We start from the raw sequence: 19,600 nt of genomic DNA, 5'->3' as shown, positions 1-19,600 counted from the left end.
GAGTAGAAGAAAATCAGCCGTTCCGAGAACGACACACTGTCGGGCAGAACCTGTCATACAAAACCTTACGTGAGTGCCCGGCCTTTCAGGGTGGACGAGAGAACTTTTAGAGATTGATATTTCCAATCCATTTTAGACAGCTGTCTCTTGAGAGAAATGGCTATCCAGAATGTCCTACGTCAAGCTGTCATGTTAAAGGTCTCACCTGACACATTCCTGCTGTCTGAAAAATTCTACAAAAAAGTTTCGTCTGCTTAGGAAGTGGAGGAGGAGAAAGAGGAGGAAGTGGAGGAGGAGAAAGAGGAGGAAGTGGAGGAGGAGAAAGAGGAGGAAGTGGAGGAGGAGAAAGAGGAGGAAGTGGAGGAGGAGAAAGAGGAGGAACTGGAGGAGGAGAAAGAGGAGGAAGTGGAGGAGGAGAAAGAGGAGGAAGTGGAGGAGGAGAAAGAGGAGGAAGTGGAGGAGGAGAAAGAGGAGGAAGTGGAAGAGGAGAAAGAGGAGGAAGTGGAGGAGGAGAAAGAGGAGGAAGTGGAGGAGGAGAAAGAGGAGGAAGTGGAGGAGGAGCAAGAGGAGGAAGTGGAGGAGGAGAAAGAGGAGGAACTCGAGGAGGAAAAAGAGGAGGAAGTGGAGGAGGAAAAAGTCGAGGAGAAGGTTATTGTAGTATATTAGGCAAATTTGAAAATGTAAATAAGCCACTAGAATATTTATTGTTTTGGTCTCTCGGGGAGGGAGTTTATGGTTGGGGGAGTGTTCGGTTAGGGGACGGGGCTGAGTCTTAGGGTAGTGTTATTTCGGTTAGGGGAAGGGGCTGTGGGTTAGGGGGAAAGGGGCTGATGGTTAGGGGAGAGCTCTGATGGTTAGGGGAGGTACGTAGGTAGGTATCTTTATTGTTGTATTGGTAGGTACTATTGGTTCCAAAAAGCTACTAGGTATAATTTATTGTCATTATCAAGAAGTATCTTCCTTTTCCTGACACTTACTAAAACTCCCTTCTGAATCTGCATCAACACAGAATTTTCGACAGAACTAGCTTCCAATATTGCCCTCTTCTCAATCATACTTACACATTGCAATTTAGCATTTCATCAATTTTTTACTCAGTTCACGCTGAACCTTCGGAGGAGTAACTCCACGATCCCCCACTTCCACCTTCTCCACTGCTTTCGCCTCCCTCGTCACCTTCCGAAGACCAACTCCAAGAGCCGCTCTTACCTCCTCCTTCTCCTCCACCTTTTCCACCTTCAGCTCCTTGTGAGCTTCCTCCATCAGACGACCAACTCCAAGATCCAGACTTGCCTCCTTTAGCTCCTTTGGAGCCATCCTCTTTCACTTCTTCAACCTTCCCGGGAACGAACTTCCACTTGCCTTTTTTCCGTGGTGGCTCGGTTATCTCCTCTTCTGGCTGCCACTGCCACTTGCCGCCCGTTGCTTTGATCACCTCCCACGGTTCTTCTTCGTATTCTTCGCTGTATTCTCCTCCGCCTTTGGCTTTACCTCCTTGGGCTTTACCTTTACCTTGACCTAATTGGGCTTTACCCTTGGCATGTCCTCCTTGGGCTTTAGCCTTGCCTTGACCTCCTTGGGCTTTTGCTTTACCTTGACCTCCTTGGGCTTTACCCTTGGACTTGCCTCCTTCGGCCTTTGCTTTGGGGTGCCCTACTGGGGATTTACCCTTGGACTTATCGCCTTGCCCTTTACCTTTGGTCGGATGTTTCCCAGTCTTCTGCTTCGGCTTGGCTGGAGATTTGTCCTGTTTATGTTCCTTTGACTGATGCTTCTTTCCTCCTTCTTTCCCTTTTCCATGTCCTTGGGCTGGGTGTTGGTGGCCTGCCTTTTTTCCATGTTCTTTCCCACCTTTAGCTTTCCCTGGTGCTTTGCCTGGGTGTCCTTTCTTCTGTCCATTTCCTTTCACGTGTTTCTTTCCACCTTCTTTAGCTTTCTTGGGCCCGTGATGGCCTTGGGCGTATTGTCCTTTGCCTTTTGCTTTACCTTTTGGGTGTTTTTCCGACTGTTGTCCTTTACCTTTTGCTTTCGGGTGTTTGCTTGAATGTTCTCCTTTGCCCTTTGCTTTCTGATGTTTGGCTTTATATTCTCCTTTGCCCTTTGCTTTTGGCTGTTTGCCTTTCTTTCCATGTGCTTGGGAATGCTTCTTCACTCCTTCTTTAGCCTTTTTAGGTACGTTGTGTCCATGTCCTCCTTTGCCTTTCGAATGTTTTGCTGCGTGACCTTTGCCCTGTCCTTTATTCTTAGGTTGCTTTTTTTCTCCATGCTCTCCTGCTCCCCATTTTCCTTTTCCTCCTTTCTTCCAGCGCCATGTCCCTTTCTCGGTTTCAGTCTGTCCTGGTGTGAACACCCATCGCCCTCCTTTCTTTTTCTTCCGACGTGGGACCTCCTCCTCTTCTTCGTCCCAAACCCATCTGCCTTCTGCTGCTTTCGGCTTTTTCTCATGGTATTGGCCTTTACCAGCTGCTTTATGTTTCTGTTTAGCTGGTACTTTTTCATGGAATTGCCCTTTATCAGCGGCTTTATGGGGTTGTTTAGCTGGTACTTTGTGTTTGTATTGGCCTTTACCAGCAGCTTTATGTGGTTTTTTAGCTGGTACTTTTTCATGGAACTGCCCTTTACCAGCGGCTTTATGTGGTTGTTTAGCTGGTACTTTTTCATGGAACTGTCCTTTACCAGCGGCTTTGTGAGGTTGTTTGGCTGGTTGATCCTTTTGGTATTGACCTTTACCAGCTATTGGTTGATGAGGTTTAGCTGGTTGTTTTTTCTCAACATATTTTGGACTCGGCTTTTCAATTTTCACCGGTTTTTCAATGGGCTGATGTTCTTCATGTTTAATAGTCGTTTTGTGACTAGCTTTAGGAGCTGGTTTTGGTGTTAGAAACTGTTGGTCCTGAGAAAATGATGAGTTGAACCAGAAGTTTGGTTTTAGTTAATCACCTAATGGTCGGCAGAACAATCTTGAATTTGGTTTAAGTTAAACTAATTATATTAAGCAATCTGATTAATTTTGGATTAAAATTCTGTTAAAGATGACACCTGGCTTGGAGTTTAGAATGCTGAAGTTTAAGCCTTTTCAGGACAATCGGGGTGCTTTAGTTGTGGGAGGAGTAACTGGCACTTCCGTTGTGCTGGGCTTAACTGGCAGTACATCAGTTGTTTCAGCAGGTGGAACACTTTGAACAACAGGTTTGGTGTTGAACGCGATTGCAATATTTTTACCGAAGGGATAATTGAGATGAGGTTCAGTGAGAAATACTTGACCATTATAGAAGCCTTCATTGATACGATCTTCGATTGGGCCTGGATAACCATATTCTATTGGTAGAACCTTTGGTATGATGGGCGCATCAAAAATGGGTCGCGGCTCAAAGAACACTGAATATTGACCTCCGTAGAATGGGGCTTCGTGAATTGGATTGTAGACTGTGGGTACTTGCCTCACCAATGGTTCTATGAGCACTACGACAATCTCCTCTTCTTCAGTATACTGGTAGGTGACAATGGAGGGGACGTCGAAAATGTCTTCATCAATTTCAGTAAACTCGTGGTCTCTCGATAGAGACGCCAGGTAGTCATCAGTGGCAAACTTGGAGTTGGAATAATAGTCGTAAATATCGGTGAAAGGTAGATTGCCAAACTTGTTGTCCAGTTTGTTCTGAAGAACTTCTGCGATTACTTGGGTTTCAGGTTTGGGTGCTAAGGTTGTTGGAATAATAGTCGTAAATATCGGTGAAAGGTAGATTGCCAAACTTGTTGTCCAGTTTGTTCTGAAGAACTTCTGCGATTACTTGGCTTTCAGGTTTGGGTGCTAAGGTCAGATCATCCGTCACGACTTTGCTGCCGTCCTTGGGCAAATGTCGGAAGAACCCATTCCCGACAAACGGATTTTTCGCCTTTTTGATTTTCTGACAAGAACATTGATAGACATAACCATCATCACCATCTAGTTTCACAGTTTTTGGTCCGGCATTGGATGTTGGTTTTCCATTGGATTTCCCTTCTCCTTCATGTTTGTCAGGAGTATATCCTACACCACGACGGGTCCTTTTTACATGGTCTTTTATTTCATGGAATCCCTCTTCTCCTTCAGGATGGTAATCAAGATCGAGGTTACCATCCAATGTTTCTTCACTTCCATGACCGTAATGCAGGTCTGGTTTGCCGGGCAATTGTTTTTCATTCTTCTTGACGTAATCATCATCTGGATTTACATGTTTGGGGATATCACGTGGGTACCGAGGTTTTGGAGGATCTCTTGCTTCCGCATTCTGAGAGAGATATAGTGCTGCTAGAGACAAGAGTAGTAATAATTTCACTGCTGCAACAAGGGCCTGGAAAAGAAATAAGTGAAGTTAAATGGATTTTGACCACTGTACCTACCTGACCTACCTGGATATCACGTGGGTACCGAGGTTTTGGAGGATCTCTTGCTTCCGCATTCTGAGAGAGATATAGTGCTGCTAGAGACAAGAGTAGTAACAATTTCACTGCTGCAACAAGGGCCTGGAAAAGAGATAAGTGAAGTTAAATGGATTTTGACCACTGTACCTACCTGACCTACCTAAAAGTTGTCAAGTCAAATCAAAGATAACGTTCTATCTGCTCAAAGGAAGCTTTGAAGAGAAGTGACATCAATCCAGAAAAATGTATTCCTACTTTCAAAAAGGCAATAAAAGTAAAATCAAATGCCAGTAACTAAAATTTTACAATTTCCAAAGTCAGTGCTCAAAAAGGGGAAAGAATAGTTACCATTTTCGGATGTCTTCACACGCTAATGACCATGTCATCAGGGTCGAACACCTAGATACAAACAGAAGTCCCTCAAGAATTTTCAAGACAGAGAACTGGCAGGAGCCCGACTGGTCCCTTTTTAAGTCGGGCGGTTTTCATTTATACCTAGGTATCACACTTCACGAGTTTCGAGCACGGGGGAAACATTATCGTGAAAAGTCACGAAGTAACGTGATGAGGTGTTATCAATTCAGGTGACACGTTTGTGTACCCGACTACCCGTCTAGAGAATTACGCAAATTAAGTATCCTAAGTAAGTAGATACATACATAGATTCTTAATTTCTACCTAATCCTGGGTAAGTAACTACGTACAGATTTCACTAAACTATTAGGGACCCTAACTATCATGTTGAAATATTGGGACTTGAGAAAATAATAGGTACCTACCTAAATAATTTTCAGGTTGAGTTCAAAGGAACAATGACTTTGATTAAGAGATCGTTCACGAAACTATTAGGGAACCTAACATTATGTTGAAATATTGGTACTTGAGAAAACAGCAACTAAAAAAAAAAAAAAAATCATGATGCGTTCAAAGGAACGATGATTTTGATTAAGAGGTCAATTCTAATGGTGGGTCCAGACTTGTGCAATGCAATGAAATTCGTTAGTTTGGACGTGTTTGAGAAAGTTGCAGCAAAGTTTTTTGAACATTGCAGCAAACGTTTGTGGGTATCCGAGAGGTTGGCGGTTTTCTGGCGAATGTCTTTGATGTGCGTTGCACTAGTTTGGACGTGTTTGCAAAGCATCGTGCAATGCAATGCAAATGATGTACCTACTATAGGCCATTACTAGTTGAGTATCGGTACAAAAATTCTCGGATACATGAAAAACGTTCGCATTCGTCAGATTTGATTTTACGTGCAATGCAAATGCTTTGCACGTTGCATTGCACAAGTCTGGACCCACCATAAAACGGAAAATATTCTAATTCTACTCATACTTCAATCCGCACAACCTATCCTCTCCCTCTCCCTTTGTTTTCTGGGTTATAATTTCCCTTCCCCTCTCAAATCCCTCATTTACCACTCATATTTCTTCCGAAATTTCAAAAACCACTCAAATCCTGAAGTCAGAAGGGTAAGCAAATGTTTAGCCCACTCGACGACTTTATTAAACCTCTTCATCGCGGAATAACAGAACTAGCGAATGTTCAAATAGTAGTCTCTCTAAAGCTGTGTCCACACAGAGTCCACGGCCGTCGATCGACCAACGAAATGAAGAGGTGAATCTATGTTGTCGAGACCGTGTACCGTCGATCGATTGACTGCCTCGACTGTTTGGATACAGCTTAGAGCCCGTTTCCACTACTTATCTTTCGACCTTTATTTATAGGTCAAATTTCCTTTTGAAATTTCAAAAGAAATACTGATCAGGGAAATTTCTAAATTAAAACTTACCAAAAGGTATCAAAAAGATATTTTTACTGTTTCAAGGTTTATTTATTTTAATTTTATTGCAAATTTTCTGCAGATTTCAGTTATGAAACCCATTTTTCTCTATGTTTAACTGAAAAAAAAAAGTTCTGACCGGTTTATTAAGGGAAGGTCGTGTATTTTAAAGAAAAAACAAAATGGCGGATATCTCGGAAACTAAGCGAGATACAAAAAAAGTTATAGAATGTTTTTTTATTGGAAATTACCTCAGGAATCTACCCTAGGCTTTTGGTAACGTTTTTCGTGTTCACCCTGTAGATACATATGAGATTGTTTATTTTCATTCTACTCGACTTGGTTTCCCATTATAATCCCATAGTTCTATTGCAGCTAAACTTGTAGCATATTTTGCTCTCAAGTACCTCCTTCCCGTTTGATTTTGAGTAGCTAATACCTATTTTGCCTTTATTCCATACTTCCCATGTAAACAGAGGATACACTTTCCATGTAGAAAGTGGATGAGAATGGAATATTAGTGATGTGATGGGTGGTTCATGGGGATGAAAATTGAAATATTAGTGGAAGTTGATGTTGACTGAATGGATTTTTTTTATTACCTAGTATATGAGAAGATTGTTCGCCTGTCGAATTATTTGACACATTCGTTCTTTAAGCCTTTGTATGCTGAGTCTAACTCTAACCGTCGTATGTATGAAAGCCAAAGTTAAACTTTAGTTTAACTTAAGACGAACAATGTTGCCGATTTCATGTCATTTCTTGAGATAACTGGCTAGATTTCATGAAATTTGGCAAGATTTTCATTTCAAGTTAAACTAAAGTTTATCTTTAGACTTCATACATACGGCGGTTGAGCACGTGACTCTTCATCTTCAGTCACGTTGATGATTACCCACAGAACATCTGGAAAAATAGTTTACATAGTTTAGCTTATTTGACAATATTTGACATACATACTTAAAGGGCATAATACAAAATTAATAATTGACTCTTGTAATAAGAAGAAAGGATGCTACTTGCAAAAATTGTTTGCTATTTCAACAGTTAAATCACCTACTTAAAGGTAGACCTGACAGGTACACATGATCAGGTCCACCTAGCCGGTTTACTTGATACCTGATGAGCACTCACACTATCAGGTAGACCTGACAGGTATGGCTGAAAAGGTCCACCTGTGAGGTCTACCTTATACCTGATGGTGAGTGGCTGGCCTTAGGTGCACGTACACCTTGATAAATATTATGACTTGACTTGAACTCAAACCAAAAACCTCTAGGTCCAAAGTCCAACACACCAACCTCTAAAGTTGGTTGGGATTTACTCACCTCCAAAGAAAGCCCCATATGGTGTGATCAATCGCCAGGCACACTTGTAAGTACCGGGCAAACTGGGGGTAACAAACTCCACTGCACACTGACAGCAAGTGTTCGGAGCGATAGACTTGACATCTACACATCTGGTGTTTGCCATTAAATCTCCTCCGTTAAACTTGAGGGCACAACCAGTAGGCCAGGTCTCAATCCCATTATTCCTCAGAGTCCACACTTTCGTAAATCTGAAGGGAAAACAAAATGATTGAAGGATTAGAAATAAGGAAGTGGTTATTGGCTTTCCTCAAAGAGATAGTTGTTTATAAAAAGTCAATTCTTATTATCTCAGAAAGATAGTTACCTTTTTCTACCCTTACTCTGAGGGCTTGTGCAAACACCAGATCATTTGTGTGAGTTGGATAATTAGCCACTTGAGGGGGAGGGGGGAATGCATAGGGCTGATAAGCTTAGAAAATGATTTGAGGCTACTAAAATTAAAATTCAAAGTGTGAAGTTTCTTTCAGGAACAGGCATCCTCTTCAATTTTATTGTCTTGGAGAGGCTTAAGTAGAGCACCACAAGTCACAAGTCATCGTTCATAAATTAAGGGCTTAGTTTCTTTTCCCCTTGTTTTTCCTTGGAGATGACAGCCCCATTGCTATACATAAATATGAGCTTTTCTGGACATACCTACATACTTACCTAAAATTAGGAGGCCATGTCATTTCCTCTAAGCTCAGTTCATCTTTGTCTATGCACATGGAGGGAAGTCTATTGTTCTGTGAGCTTTCATAGTCAAAGTATGAACATACTGCTGCTTGCAAGTTCCTGGAATAAAAGGAGTTTTTATTATTTTTTTAGAATAGATGGAACTGGAACAACAAAGGTCTTTTGTCTTGTCAGGTTATAAAATTTATGGCATAATCTTATGCAATCATCATCATAAGTGATCACTGATCATGCATACAGTCCATGATAAAATATTAACACGGTGATGTTCAGAGCCCACACATATTTGACGGCCGTCGACCAACAAGGTGAATCTATTTTCCTGGAATAAAAGGAGTTTTTATTATTTTTTTAGAAGTTTGATAGACGGAACTGGAACAACAAAGGTCTTTTGTCTTGTCAGGTTAAAAAATTTATGGCATAATCTTATGCAATCATCATCATCATCATCATATGTGATCATGCCTACAGTCCATGATAAAAAATATTAACACAAGTGATGTTCAGAGCCCACACATATTTGACGGCCGTCGACCAACAAGGTGAATCTATGTTGTCGAGGCAGTGTGGATAGTTACAGTAGAATCAACATGAATTGGCAGCCATTGACTGTGTGTGGGAACAGGCTCTTAGACCTACCAGTTGTTCATTTCCAAGAAGAAGGCAGCAGTGGAAGGGTTGACATGCTCCCCAGCAAGTTTGAGGAGCTGTTTAACAAGATCATCCCTATCTGTTGTGCCCATACAGTTGAATTGAAGCAGTAGACTTTGGTCTACCGTGTTATCGTTGTCCACATCCATACTGGTCTGTTATCTTTCAACACCAAAGTGGACAGTCAATTTCCATCAGGTAGTCAAATAAAATACGATAGCTTTACCCTAAAGGGATCCAAAATCGAATAAAAAGGGTTATATGGGGAATGACAAAAGAAATTTGATAAGATAATACACTTGTGATAAAAGTGGAAATTCGATTTCACAGAGACGACCAAAACAAACAAAAACAAGCTGGGTCCGTCCCTCCGGGAATTATAGTCAAATAAAATACGATAGCTTTACCCTAAAGGGATCCAAAATCAAATAAAAAGGGTAATATAGGGAATGACAAAAGAAATTTGATTTTTGATAAGATAATACACTTGTGATAAAAGTGGATATTCGATTTCACATAGTCAAATAAAATACGATAGCTTTACCCTAAAGGGATCCAAAATCAAATAAAAAGGGTAATATAGGGAATGACAAAAGAAATTTGATAAGATAATACACTTGTGATAAAAGTGGATATTCGATTTCACAGCACAGACGAGACGACCAGTTTATTCGATCATGGTTAAAGAATACCTATGTACCTACCTAATTTGTTTAATATTCAGTTTATTATTATTCTTGATTATTTTTTAATTTTACTTTCATGTAATGATTTAAAATCAAGACTAGAGCCCGTTCTCCCTTTATTCACAATATAGTGTGCAAGTCACCCATCCATTTATTGGCCTTCCTCGGCGTAGCTTAACATAGGTAACGCTAAAACCGGTCAAGAATGAAGAGGAAATGAAGGCGCGCCTACAGGAGAAGGAACGGCGCGCTAAACTAGCGGCTGAGAGACGCGCTAAGGTAAGAATGAAGAGGAAATGAAGGCGCGCCTACAGGAGAAGGAACGGCGCGCTAAACTAGCGGCTGAGAGACGCGCTAAGGTAAGAATGAAGAGGAAATGAAGGCGCGCCTACAGGAGAAGGAACGGCGCGCTAAACTAGCGGCTGAGAGACGCGCTAAGGTAAGAATGAAGAGGAAATGAAGGCGCGCCTACAGGAGAAGGAACGGCGCGCTAAACTAGCGGCTGAGAGACGCGCTAAGGTAAGAATGAAGAGGAAATGAAGGCGCGCCTACAGGAGAAGGAACGGCGCGCTAAACTAGCGGCTGAGAGACGCGCTAAGGTAAGAATGAAGAGGAAATGAAGGCGCGCCTACAGGAGAAGGAACGGCGCGCTAAACTAGCGGCTGAGAGACGCGCTAAGGTAAGAATGAAGAGGAAATGAAGGCGCGCCTACAGGAGAAGGAACGGCGCGCTAAACTAGCGGCTGAGAGACGCGCTAAGGTAAGAATGAAGAGGAAATGAAGGCGCGCCTACAGGAGAAGGAACGGCGCGCTAAACTAGCGGCTGAGAGACGCGCTAAGGTAAGAATGAAGAGGAAATGAAGGCGCGCCTACAGGAGAAGGAACGGCGCGCTAAACTAGCGGCTGAGAGACGCGCTAAGGTAAGAATGAAGAGGAAATGAAGGCGCGCCTACAGGAGAAGGAACGGCGCGCTAAACTAGCGGCTGAGAGACGCGCTAAGGTAAGAATGAAGAGGAAATGAAGGCGCGCCTACAGGAGAAGGAACGGCGCGCTAAACTAGCGGCTGAGAGACGCGCTAAGGTAAGAATGAAGAGGAAATGAAGGCGCGCCTACAGGAGAAGGAACGGCGCGCTAAACTAGCGGCTGAGAGACGCGCTAAGGTAAGAATGAAGAGGAAATGAAGGCGCGCCTACAGGAGAAGGAACGGCGCGCTAAACTAGCGGCTGAGAGACGCGCTAAGGTAAGAATGAAGAGGAAATGAAGGCGCGCCTACAGGAGAAGGAACGGCGCGCTAAACTAGCGGCTGAGAGACGCGCTAAGGTAAGAATGAAGAGGAAATGAAGGCGCGCCTACAGGAGAAGGAACGGCGCGCTAAACTAGCGGCTGAGAGACGCGCTAAGGTAAGAATGAAGAGGAAATGAAGGCGCGCCTACAGGAGAAGGAACGGCGCGCTAAACTAGCGGCTGAGAGACGCGCTAAGGTAAGAATGAAGAGGAAATGAAGGCGCGCCTACAGGAGAAGGAACGGCGCGCTAAACTAGCGGCTGAGAGACGCGCTAAGGTAAGAATGAAGAGGAAATGAAGGCGCGCCTACAGGAGAAGGAACGGCGCGCTAAACTAGCGGCTGAGAGACGCGCTAAGGTAAGAATGAAGAGGAAATGAAGGCGCGCCTACAGGAGAAGGAACGGCGCGCTAAACTAGCGGCTGAGAGACGCGCTAAGGTAAGAATGAAGAGGAAATGAAGGCGCGCCTACAGGAGAAGGAACGGCGCGCTAAACTAGCGGCTGAGAGACGCGCTAAGGTAAGAATGAAGAGGAAATGAAGGCGCGCCTACAGGAGAAGGAACGGCGCGCTAAACTAGCGGCTGAGAGACGCGCTAAGGTAAGAATGAAGAGGAAATGAAGGCGCGCCTACAGGAGAAGGAACGGCGCGCTAAACTAGCGGCTGAGAGACGCGCTAAGGTAAGAATGAAGAGGAAATGAAGGCGCGCCTACAGGAGAAGGAACGGCGCGCTAAACTAGCGGCTGAGAGACGCGCTAAGGTAAGAATGAAGAGGAAATGAAGGCGCGCCTACAGGAGAAGGAACGGCGCGCTAAACTAGCGGCTGAGAGACGCGCTAAGGTAAGAATGAAGAGGAAATGAAGGCGCGCCTACAGGAGAAGGAACGGCGCGCTAAACTAGCGGCTGAGAGACGCGCTAAGGTAAGAATGAAGAGGAAATGAAGGCGCGCCTACAGGAGAAGGAACGGCGCGCTAAACTAGCGGCTGAGAGACGCGCTAAGGTAAGAATGAAGAGGAAATGAAGGCGCGCCTACAGGAGAAGGAACGGCGCGCTAAACTAGCGGCTGAGAGACGCGCTAAGGTAAGAATGAAGAGGAAATGAAGGCGCGCCTACAGGAGAAGGAACGGCGCGCTAAACTAGCGGCTGAGAGACGCGCTAAGGTAAGAATGAAGAGGAAATGAAGGCGCGCCTACAGGAGAAGGAACGGCGCGCTAAACTAGCGGCTGAGAGACGCGCTAAGGTAAGAATGAAGAGGAAATGAAGGCGCGCCTACAGGAGAAGGAACGGCGCGCTAAACTAGCGGCTGAGAGACGCGCTAAGGTAAGAATGAAGAGGAAATGAAGGCGCGCCTACAGGAGAAGGAACGGCGCGCTAAACTAGCGGCTGAGAGACGCGCTAAGGTAAGAATGAAGAGGAAATGAAGGCGCGCCTACAGGAGAAGGAACGGCGCGCTAAACTAGCGGCTGAGAGACGCGCTAAGGTAAGAATGAAGAGGAAATGAAGGCGCGCCTACAGGAGAAGGAACGGCGCGCTAAACTAGCGGCTGAGAGACGCGCTAAGGTAAGAATGAAGAGGAAATGAAGGCGCGCCTACAGGAGAAGGAACGGCGCGCTAAACTAGCGGCTGAGAGACGCGCTAAGGTAAGAATGAAGAGGAAATGAAGGCGCGCCTACAGGAGAAGGAACGGCGCGCTAAACTAGCGGCTGAGAGACGCGCTAAGGTAAGAATGAAGAGGAAATGAAGGCGCGCCTACAGGAGAAGGAACGGCGCGCTAAACTAGCGGCTGAGAGACGCGCTAAGGTAAGAATGAAGAGGAAATGAAGGCGCGCCTACAGGAGAAGGAACGGCGCGCTAAACTAGCGGCTGAGAGACGCGCTAAGGTAAGAATGAAGAGGAAATGAAGGCGCGCCTACAGGAGAAGGAACGGCGCGCTAAACTAGCGGCTGAGAGACGCGCTAAGGTAAGAATGAAGAGGAAATGAAGGCGCGCCTACAGGAGAAGGAACGGCGCGCTAAACTAGCGGCTGAGAGACGCGCTAAGGTAAGAATGAAGAGGAAATGAAGGCGCGCCTACAGGAGAAGGAACGGCGCGCTAAACTAGCGGCTGAGAGACGCGCTAAGGTAAGAATGAAGAGGAAATGAAGGCGCGCCTACAGGAGAAGGAACGGCGCGCTAAACTAGCGGCTGAGAGACGCGCTAAGGTAAGAATGAAGAGGAAATGAAGGCGCGCCTACAGGAGAAGGAACGGCGCGCTAAACTAGCGGCTGAGAGACGCGCTAAGGTAAGAATGAAGAGGAAATGAAGGCGCGCCTACAGGAGAAGGAACGGCGCGCTAAACTAGCGGCTGAGAGACGCGCTAAGGTAAGAATGAAGAGGAAATGAAGGCGCGCCTACAGGAGAAGGAACGGCGCGCTAAACTAGCGGCTGAGAGACGCGCTAAGGTAAGAATGAAGAGGAAATGAAGGCGCGCCTACAGGAGAAGGAACGGCGCGCTAAACTAGCGGCTGAGAGACGCGCTAAGGTAAGAATGAAGAGGAAATGAAGGCGCGCCTACAGGAGAAGGAACGGCGCGCTAAACTAGCGGCTGAGAGACGCGCTAAGGTAAGAATGAAGAGGAAATGAAGGCGCGCCTACAGGAGAAGGAACGGCGCGCTAAACTAGCGGCTGAGAGACGCGCTAAGGTAAGAATGAAGAGGAAATGAAGGCGCGCCTACAGGAGAAGGAACGGCGCGCTAAACTAGCGGCTGAGAGACGCGCTAAGGTAAGAATGAAGAGGAAATGAAGGCGCGCCTACAGGAGAAGGAACGGCGCGCTAAACTAGCGGCTGAGAGACGCGCTAAGGTAAGAATGAAGAGGAAATGAAGGCGCGCCTACAGGAGAAGGAACGGCGCGCTAAACTAGCGGCTGAGAGACGCGCTAAGGTAAGAATGAAGAGGAAATGAAGGCGCGCCTACAGGAGAAGGAACGGCGCGCTAAACTAGCGGCTGAGAGACGCGCTAAGGTAAGAATGAAGAGGAAATGAAGGCGCGCCTACAGGAGAAGGAACGGCGCGCTAAACTAGCGGCTGAGAGACGCGCTAAGGTAAGAATGAAGAGGAAATGAAGGCGCGCCTACAGGAGAAGGAACGGCGCGCTAAACTAGCGGCTGAGAGACGCGCTAAGGTAAGAATGAAGAGGAAATGAAGGCGCGCCTACAGGAGAAGGAACGGCGCGCTAAACTAGCGGCTGAGAGACGCGCTAAGGTAAGAATGAAGAGGAAATGAAGGCGCGCCTACAGGAGAAGGAACGGCGCGCTAAACTAGCGGCTGAGAGACGCGCTAAGGTAAGAATGAAGAGGAAATGAAGGCGCGCCTACAGGAGAAGGAACGGCGCGCTAAACTAGCGGCTGAGAGACGCGCTAAGGTAAGAATGAAGAGGAAATGAAGGCGCGCCTACAGGAGAAGGAACGGCGCGCTAAACTAGCGGCTGAGAGACGCGCTAAGGTAAGAATGAAGAGGAAATGAAGGCGCGCCTACAGGAGAAGGAACGGCGCGCTAAACTAGCGGCTGAGAGACGCGCTAAGGTAAGAATGAAGAGGAAATGAAGGCGCGCCTACAGGAGAAGGAACGGCGCGCTAAACTAGCGGCTGAGAGACGCGCTAAGGTAAGAATGAAGAGGAAATGAAGGCGCGCCTACAGGAGAAGGAACGGCGCGCTAAACTAGCGGCTGAGAGACGCGCTAAGGTAAGAATGAAGAGGAAATGAAGGCGCGCCTACAGGAGAAGGAACGGCGCGCTAAACTAGCGGCTGAGAGACGCGCTAAGGTAAGAATGAAGAGGAAATGAAGGCGCGCCTACAGGAGAAGGAACGGCGCGCTAAACTAGCGGCTGAGAGACGCGCTAAGGTAAGAATGAAGAGGAAATGAAGGCGCGCCTACAGGAGAAGGAACGGCGCGCTAAACTAGCGGCTGAGAGACGCGCTAAGGTAAGAATGAAGAGGAAATGAAGGCGCGCCTACAGGAGAAGGAACGGCGCGCTAAACTAGCGGCTGAGAGACGCGCTAAGGTAAGAATGAAGAGGAAATGAAGGCGCGCCTACAGGAGAAGGAACGGCGCGCTAAACTAGCGGCTGAGAGACGCGCTAAGGTAAGAATGAAGAGGAAATGAAGGCGCGCCTACAGGAGAAGGAACGGCGCGCTAAACTAGCGGCTGAGAGACGCGCTAAGGTAAGAATGAAGAGGAAATGAAGGCGCGCCTACAGGAGAAGGAACGGCGCGCTAAACTAGCGGCTGAGAGACGCGCTAAGGTAAGAATGAAGAGGAAATGAAGGCGCGCCTACAGGAGAAGGAACGGCGCGCTAAACTAGCGGCTGAGAGACGCGCTAAGGTAAGAATGAAGAGGAAATGAAGGCGCGCCTACAGGAGAAGGAACGGCGCGCTAAACTAGCGGCTGAGAGACGCGCTAAGGTAAGAATGAAGAGGAAATGAAGGCGCGCCTACAGGAGAAGGAACGGCGCGCTAAACTAGCGGCTGAGAGACGCGCTAAGGTAAGAATGAAGAGGAAATGAAGGCGCGCCTACAGGAGAAGGAACGGCGCGCTAAACTAGCGGCTGAGAGACGCGCTAAGGTAAGAATGAAGAGGAAATGAAGGCGCGCCTACAGGAGAAGGAACGGCGCGCTAAACTAGCGGCTGAGAGACGCGCTAAGGTAAGAATGAAGAGGAAATGAAGGCGCGCCTACAGGAGAAGGAACGGCGCGCTAAACTAGCGGCTGAGAGACGCGCTAAGGTAAGAATGAAGAGGAAATGAAGGCGCGCCTACAGGAGAAGGAACGGCGCGCTAAACTAGCGGCTGAGAGACGCGCTAAGGTAAGAATGAAGAGGAAATGAAGGCGCGCCTACAGGAGAAGGAACGGCGCGCTAAACTAGCGGCTGAGAGACGCGCTAAGGTAAGAATGAAGAGGAAATGAAGGCGCGCCTACAGGAGAAGGAACGGCGCGCTAAACTAGCGGCTGAGAGACGCGCTAAGGTAAGAATGAAGAGGAAATGAAGGCGCGCCTACAGGAGAAGGAACGGCGCGCTAAACTAGCGGCTGAGAGACGCGCTAAGGTAAGAATGAAGAGGAAATGAAGGCGCGCCTACAGGAGAAGGAACGGCGCGCTAAACTAGCGGCTGAGAGACGCGCTAAGGTAAGAATGAAGAGGAAATGAAGGCGCGCCTACAGGAGAAGGAACGGCGCGCTAAACTAGCGGCTGAGAGACGCGCTAAGGTAAGAATGAAGAGGAAATGAAGGCGCGCCTACAGGAGAAGGAACGGCGCGCTAAACTAGCGGCTGAGAGACGCGCTAAGGTAAGAATGAAGAGGAAATGAAGGCGCGCCTACAGGAGAAGGAACGGCGCGCTAAACTAGCGGCTGAGAGACGCGCTAAGGTAAGAATGAAGAGGAAATGAAGGCGCGCCTACAGGAGAAGGAACGGCGCGCTAAACTAGCGGCTGAGAGACGCGCTAAGGTAAGAATGAAGAAGAAATGAAGGCGCGCCTACAGGAGAAGGAACGGCGCGCTAAACTAGCGGCTGAGAGACGCGCTAAGGTAAGAATGAAGAGGAAATGAAGGCGCGCCTACAGGAGAAGGAACGGCGCGCTAAACTAGCGGCTGAGAGACGCGCTAAGGTAAGAATGAAGAGGAAATGAAGGCGCGCCTACAGGAGAAGGAACGGCGCGCTAAGGTAAGAATGAAGAGGAAATGAAGGCGCGCCTACAGGAGAAGGAGCGGCGCGCTAAACTAGCGGCTGAGAGACGCGCTAAGGTAATTTCATAACTTTGCGCTATTATCCTAGCCTAGTCAGGTTGGAGAGTAACGCGTCTGCCTTGTAATCATTAGGTCGTGGGTTCCCAGAATAAGGTTCTGTAGTCTGAGGGAGGATCTATACCAGAGATTTCCAACTGCCATGTGTATGGGGGCCACATGCTACATTGGCAGGTACATCGCGGGCCACATACACAGTTTGAGAGGCTTGTATCTAGGATTTTCTTGAGGGGGGACTCCATATTTTCGTCCACTCCATAGGCAGTAATAGCAGCAAAAATAGGGCCCAATGAGGCACCCAAAAAGATTTGCGGGCCATAAAAATGGTCAGGCGAGCCACATGTGGCCCGCGGGCCGCTTGTTGAAAATCGCTGATCTATACCAATCCAATATTTTTCACTCAAACCATACTGATCTTTGTGATCTCAGGTGATGGCTCAGATGCAGGCCCAGCAGAACAGTTTCATGAAGGAGAACGCCCAGCTGTTCGAAGCCAACGCCACCATCAAGCTTGAAGAAGAAGAGCCGGAGTCTTCCTGTATGGACGTTGTGGAACACCCTGTAGCCCTGGGCCCTAACCAGACCCCCCGCCCCAACACTGGCCCTGTATATTATACGTGTATTCTATGCCAGGAAGAACAAGCGCTGACCAAACAGAATGATGCGTTGGTGCTGGCTGCGTTTGTACAACAGAGCACGGTTATGTTTCGCAATAGGAATGCGGACAGGTGAGCACATTTGTTGTTTCAAACACTTCAAGGTGTGGTTACACATAGTCTACGACCGTCGATCGATCTCCAATGCCGGTCGACTTTGTTCGATCGATCATGTGGATCGACAGTCCGTTCACGTTACAGGAAACGAATTTTTCTTCGTCACGATTTTTTTTTTCTTCTTCTTTTTTTTGCTTTCTTTGAACTGGCAGGATTCTCAAGATTGAGCTCTTCCACCCAACCACCGAGTGTGAAAGGACCTTTAACCCCCAGTAGTTGGGTGGATCTGGGGTTCTGTGCCAACCAATTTCACCTACAAGGATACCAAGTTGAGCCTCTATTTCAGGACGATCAGGTATCCATAAGAAACACATTGAAACCTACGTAGCGGCCCTACGTAGGTCTTGGTACCAGTTCGATACCAAAAAAATGCCGACACTATAAATAGGGTATATTAAATTAAACTAATAAATAAATACCTAATGAAAAATCTTCCCGTTCCCAGGACGGACTTCAAGGTGAACTCCCTGTACATCTCTCTAGAGCACCAGGGCCCGGCCCCCCACACCAGCACCTGCGGTCACGTCATGCATAGCACCTGCTGGTCCAAATATTTCGACAACATCCTCGCCAAGGAGAACCGGCGCCCCTACCGCCTCCGCCAACCGACCAGCTTCGACATCGAGAAGAACGAATTCCTCTGCCCCCTCTGCGAATGTTTGAGTAACGCTGCCCTCCCCCTGATACCCGCCCTGAGTAGTATACAGACGACTACCCCCACGGAAAATGCGGAGGTAATAATAACGAGAATGGTTTATCTAATATATAAAAATGAATATTTTGTTTTTTTGTTTGTTTGGTTGTTTGTTTGTGTGTGTGTTTGTTCGAACTTTATGCCTGGCCAAACCGCTCATCCGATTGCTATGAAACTTTGTGAACTTATTGCTTGCACTCCCGTGAAGGTTATAGGCTATTTTCCTGTTCGATTTTGTTAAGCTACGCCAAGCAAGACCACTAAATTTTATTTTACTTTCATGTAATGATTTAAAATCAAGACTAGAGCCCGTTCTCCCTTTATTTCCGATATAATGTTTAAGTCACCCATCCATTTATTGGCCTTTCTCGGCGTAGCTTAACATAGGTGACGCTAAAACCGGTCTTAAATGATCGAACTAGCTAGTTTACTTAATATAAATTTAAAAACATCTATCATGTTTTCCTATATATGTAAGTACCCATTAATACTTTTCAGGAACGGTTTTCTTCTGTATGATTTTTTTAATTAAAATTCTTCTTTCTTCCGACATGATTGTATTATATTTCATTGTCGTATTCCAAATAATATTTTTGTATTTCCTTCTTCGTTTTATTTTTGTTTTCAATATTCCTGAATTAATTAGGCATTGAATTCAGTAATTTTGGTACTTGAAATTTAATTGTTGTTCGTCCATAATTGTTGGTGTATTTCTGTTCTGTCTACAGGTGTTTGTACATATGGACTTTGACGCGTGGCTGAGCATTGTGGAAATGGTGCTCGAACATAAGAAGCGACTGAAGAAGTCCAAGGCCACGTCGGAATGTCAGGATTCCACGTCGTCTAAACAGGTAATGTACTTTGAAGTTTTGCTTAAAGTTGAAGGGAAGTGGGAGAAAAGTTGAGGTGAAAATGTCGGAAAACCATTCGAACTCTTGCGTTTACGCCTCCCGACATACTTGATTTCCCAGGGTGTAATTTTCATTGCGCTCGCCATGCACGAGGGAGACCCGGGTTCAATGGAGCAGTTGCAAATGGGTAAAAATTATAAATAAATGGTCGATTCCTATGTAAAAAGTTGGGAAAAATCCAAATCGGAGGTCAAAACTCCGAAAAAATAACTGTAAAAGGTCGAAAATTCAATTTTTATTTTCCGTTCTAATGAAAGAGTTCAAATATGTGTGACGTCAGACTTTACGCAGTTGTTTTTTTCGTCCGTTAGGTAGCGCCACTATGCAAGCGCGCTAGCGGAGGAGCAGAAAGAACTGCGCAGAAACGTATGCGCACAAACACATTAATGCGTTGCCCGCGAGGGAGCTTTGTTCGGGACTTTTGATGTGACGTCATCGCCTACGGGAGCGTATGCCGTGACGTCAAAGTTAACGATTTACCGGTATTTTTAAAGCTATTTATCTCGGGATCTAGAAGTCGTACAAGAAAAAGAAAAATCTGGTGTGAACATCACACGACTTTCTATTACATTTGCGGAATACGTATTTGAAAAAAAAAAAA

The 19,600-nt window shown here is 46.2% G+C and overlaps 1 protein-coding gene across 1 annotated transcript in view; it reads left to right on the top strand.

Moving 5' to 3' along the window:
* The first annotated feature begins 13,949 nt into the window (after positions 1-13,949).
* The window catches only part of LOC103516950 (E3 ubiquitin-protein ligase UBR2-like), a 10,182-nt gene continuing 4,531 nt past the window's right edge, over positions 13,950-19,600 (top strand). The window contains exons 1-4 of the mRNA XM_008481943.3: positions 13,950-14,005; positions 17,051-17,349; positions 17,840-18,128; positions 18,817-18,939. Of these exons, the coding sequence (XP_008480165.1) occupies positions 17,054-17,349; positions 17,840-18,128; positions 18,817-18,939 (708 nt within the window). The 5' untranslated portion in view covers positions 13,950-14,005; positions 17,051-17,053. The remainder of the gene's footprint in view (positions 14,006-17,050; positions 17,350-17,839; positions 18,129-18,816; positions 18,940-19,600) is intronic.

Source organism: Diaphorina citri, unplaced genomic scaffold (genome assembly GCF_000475195.1).
Source record: "Diaphorina citri unplaced genomic scaffold, Diaci psyllid genome assembly version 1.1 scaffold1708, whole genome shotgun sequence".
In the NCBI taxonomy this organism is placed as follows: Eukaryota; Metazoa; Arthropoda; class Insecta; order Hemiptera; family Psyllidae; genus Diaphorina; species Diaphorina citri.
The sequence above is the reverse complement of the archived record's forward strand: the minus strand, read 5'-3'. Positions and strand labels throughout refer to the sequence as shown.